Source organism: Crinia signifera, chromosome 1, assembly GCF_055691185.1.
Source record: "Crinia signifera chromosome 1, ASM5569118v1, whole genome shotgun sequence".
Lineage (NCBI taxonomy): Eukaryota > Metazoa > Chordata > Amphibia > Anura > Myobatrachidae > Crinia > Crinia signifera.
In genome coordinates, this window is record NC_139217.1 from 308,929,847 (window position 1) to 308,934,320 (window position 4,474).

At 42.5% G+C, this 4,474-nt stretch overlaps 1 protein-coding gene across 1 annotated transcript; it reads left to right on the forward strand.

Moving 5' to 3' along the window:
- The first annotated feature begins 1,240 nt into the window (after positions 1–1,240).
- FOXB2 (forkhead box B2) lies at positions 1,241–2,580 on the forward strand. The gene has a single exon (XM_083158334.1). It carries the CDS (start codon positions 1,532–1,534, stop codon positions 2,498–2,500), a length of 969 nt encoding a protein of 322 aa, XP_083014460.1. The 5' UTR covers positions 1,241–1,531; the 3' UTR covers positions 2,501–2,580.
- Positions 2,581–4,474: the final 1,894 nt, after the last annotated feature.

A 4,474-nucleotide genomic window follows, 5' to 3' on the forward strand; every position in this document is an offset into this window, starting at 1 on the left:
ACTTATTGTTGACATTTACTATCCCGAAAATACGGCAATTCGTATTCGTATTGATGTGCTATCAATACAAACACGAATTGCCGTATTTTCGGGATAGTAAATGTCAAAAATAAGTGTATTTCTGGATACAAATACACCTATTTTTTACAAATTTCCTTTAGTAAATTTCCCCCCAAGTGTGGTTATCATTTATAGCAAATACCGTTTCTGAGCTGTTCAGACTGCAGGGAAAACGGTTCAGAAACGTGTAGGATCCTGCTTTTAACACGTGTCAAAATACCGGTTTTCTGTAACCGGTAAATTGACAAAGTAGCTTTCACATTGCAGCTGGAACCGTTTACCGTGTTACAGCTGCAATGTGAAAGGGGTATTAAGAAGTACCAAAACGGGTAACAAATGTTACATGAAAAGGACATTTTCAGAGAGAGAGAGATAGATAGATAGATAGATAGATAGATAGATAGATAGATAGATAGATAGATAGATAGATAGATAGATAGTCAAACGTGCATTCACGGTTATTGATATTCAACTGCAGGTGTGCTACAGAAATCTGTCAGGCAGCATCCATCCATGTGTTCATATAAACTGAATCCACAGAGCAAGGTTCTCACCAGGCACGTTGAAGTTACTGAAAGGTGATTTATTCATGACAAATCAAAACAACATAAGAGTCGACATTTCAGTGCCTAGAGATCTTATTCATAACACAATATCCAGCTGTAGAACTTTTAGGATAGTCTGTCATAGATAAATACATCACGTTGTATTATCTTTAACAAGCCTTGTAAGTGATAGATAGATAGATAGATAGATAGATAGAGAGAGAGAGAGAGAGAGAGAGAGAGAGAGAGAGAGAGAGAGAGAGAGAGACAGACAGACAGACAGACAGACTAGATAGATAGATAGATAGATAGATAGATAGATAGATAGATAGATAGATAGATAGATAGCAGAGAGAGAGAGAGACCGACAGACAATGTCACCCCCAATCCTGTGTCCCCTTCACTTATCTTGGACAGAGGAGAAACTCCTGAGCTCAGTGCTACTGATGCTGGGAATCTGAAAGACCTCACACACACACAGGGCATCGCTCCTCTCCTGTGCAGGGTCCCCCAGCGGCTGTCATGTGACGGTGAGGAGGTAGCAGCGGGGGTCCCAGCATCTCTGTGCTCAGTACATAACCAGGCAGAGCTCCTTCCTCTACTTCCATCTGGCAGAGCTGCGGGTACTACTCCCCTCTCTGTCCTGACCCCGCACACTCCGGTGGAGGATGAGGCTCCTCTCTCACAGGGATCTATCCTGCTTCTGATCGCAGCAACTCTGCCGGTGACCCCTTCCAGCAGGAGCCTGAGCCACCCTGACCCAGCAAACTTCTGCCTGCTCCTGCGAGGAGACCATGAGCATCGCGCTGCCGGGCTCTCACCCCTGCTCTAAGTGACCCTATAGGCAGGGTGAGTCTGAGCACAGAGCCGGCGGCGGCAGCAGCACACACAGCCCCCAGCAGGCAGGAGGTGGCCCCCCAGGCAGCATGCCTCGCCCGGGGAAGAGCTCGTACAGTGACCAGAAGCCGCCCTACTCCTACATCTCGCTGACCGCCATGGCCATCCAGAGCTCCTCCGAGAAGATGCTGCCCCTCAGTGACATCTACAAGTTCATCATGGAGCGCTTCCCCTACTACCGGGAGAACACCCAGCGCTGGCAGAACTCCCTCCGGCACAACCTCTCCTTCAATGACTGCTTCATCAAGATCCCGCGGAGACCCGACCAGCCGGGCAAGGGCAGCTTCTGGGCTCTGCACCCAGACTGCGGGGACATGTTCGAGAACGGCAGCTTCCTCCGGAGAAGGAAGAGGTTCAAGGTGCACAGGGCAGAGCAGCTGGCGGCCAAGAGTCATCAGATGCTCCATTACTTCCACCAGCAGCAGCAGCAGCAGCACGGGCATACCAAGCTGGCACTGCCAGGCGCGGAGGGCGTCCCGGTGCCCAGTGTCGGCAGGCTCCCACACTTCCAGCCGTACAACATCAATGGAAGCCAGTCCACGGGATTTAAGCACCCCTTCGCCATAGAGAACATCATTGGCAGGGACTACAAGGGGGTGATGACTAGTGGCCTGCCCTTAGCGTCCATGATGCACCACCTGGGCTATCCGGTGCCCAGCCAGCTCAGCAACATGGTCAGCACCATGTGGCCACACGTTGGCATGATGGACCCTATGACGGGTATGGCAGTGCCACAAGAGTATGGACATTTCGGGATGCCTATGAAAACTCTCTGCCATGCCCCTAGTCAGACAATCCCAGCTGTGCCAGTGCCTATCAAACCAACAGCGTCTCTGCCACCTGTGTCCGCAATCTCAAACCTGACTGTAAACCCCCCTAATATGTGCACCCCTTCTGTCACACAGGCGGCTGCTGCAGCGTCTCTTCTGGAGCAATCTCAGCCCGGCCACCCGGAGAACAAGGGCAGCATGCTGCACCCTGTGATGGTGCACTCCTAGGCATGCCCTGGTACCGGGAACACAGCCCCCTACGGGGGCCCGGGGAGATCAGACGGGGACCGGGCCGGCAAGCGCGATATGGCTCCCACGACGTGTAATATATATATATATATATATATATATATATATATATATATATATATATATATATATATATATATAGATATATATATATATAGATATATATCTATATATATATATATATATATATATATCTATATATATATATATATATATATATATAGATATATATATATAGATATATATATATATATTTGTTTAATTTATAATAGATTTCTTAATTATCTGTTACTTCTTATTTTACTGTGTATGGAACATTTGCCACAAACTAAGTTTATTTTTGTGACTTAGAAAAAGAAGAGGATTTTGGTTTTCTAGTAAACCTTAATGTTGGAATGCTTCGCTTACTAGAAATAGATGGAATCGTTTAATGTTCCATTGACTTTTCAACGTGGGACCGGTTGTGCTATTGGCAGGGATGGGCTGTTTGGTCCTTTATAACTTTGGAGGAGAGTTCTGTGCGCACATCACATTATTGTGCTACAGTATCAATGCGAAACATAGTATTTCCTTTCGTTAAATACTGAAGCAGATGAATGCAGAAATGTTTGTGTCCTGAAAATATAAGCACTTTATTGTACAAAATAACTATCTGCAGTATTGTTCCCATTTTATTACAATTCGTTCTATTATTTATGCACTGTCAATGTGTACACGAAACGTGCTCTTTATCTGTATTAATGGTTTATTAAATATCATTTCAAACAAACATGTTACAGCGTTTCATTTATATTCTCCGTTACACACGTGTTTATATCCAACAATGATGAATTTCTCATTTGCCTGATCGATTATTTTTTAATAAATGAAAGATGAAAAAAATATTATATTTTATTCACTCTACATCCAATATGTTGCGGTGCTGATACATTGTCTGGCTTCAGGAATTCTGTGACTATGTAGACAGTACATATCCCTAATTTCGTTCCGCTTGCTTGGGTCTAGAATATATCAATCTAATACTGTACATAAATCAGGGAATACGATCCTACTGTAATTATATTTAATATCACATCGGATTCTCGTAACCTCATGGTCAAGTACTTTTATACAATGTCAATTATGCCCGAAATAATTTCTAATTATTGTTAAATAATGAGATCTAGTACTTTACGGATTTTTACTCCTAATAATTAGTACTAAAGTGTTTACATCAGAACCCTAATTACAAATCATGCACTTTTTTAATAGATATACTTCTGTATTTATTCCCTAATGTTTTTATAAATCACACACTCATTACATAGATAGATAGATAGATAAATAGATAGATAGATAGAAATATAGATAGATAGATAGATAGATAGATAGATGATTTTTCACAGGTGCCAAGTATAAATGCATATGAAATATTGTTATTTAGCATTCATTTGTATCATACCCCAAATAATGTGCCTTGTTGAGTGACAGGCAAGGTTACGTTAAACAGAATACAATAAATGACAATGCTGTTGGCTTTATTAATGCACTGATTTCCTCATTACAGTAAGCAATGATGTGTTGTACACAGGATGCCAGCAGCTGAAACGTGATGTGGATGGATAGTTTCTGTTGTTCCGTGAAGCTGGCACTGAGAGCTGGATCTACATACAGTTGTTTCATCATGCCAGCAATTATATAGAAGCCTACAAGAATGCTGTGTAGAATAAAACCATCCATTTACCGGTGATCATTTATATGACCTTGTTATGTATATGTCTCTATAACTAGAACATGGACAGCAGGCTGCTTAGCACAAACACGATGTACAGAGAGGAATGTAGGACAAGAACCGCATTCAAAGGAAAAGTTCAGCCTGAGATGACATAACCAATCCAACTATAAAACCTATATATTCTAGTTACTGCGGAAAGTATACATTACTATATATATTTGTACTGTCGTGTTTTATTT

Coding starts and splice junctions, on each gene's coding strand:
- FOXB2 (XM_083158334.1), top strand. CDS start 1,532: ATGCCTCGCCCGGGGAAGAGCTCGTACAGTGACCAGAAGCCGCCCTAC.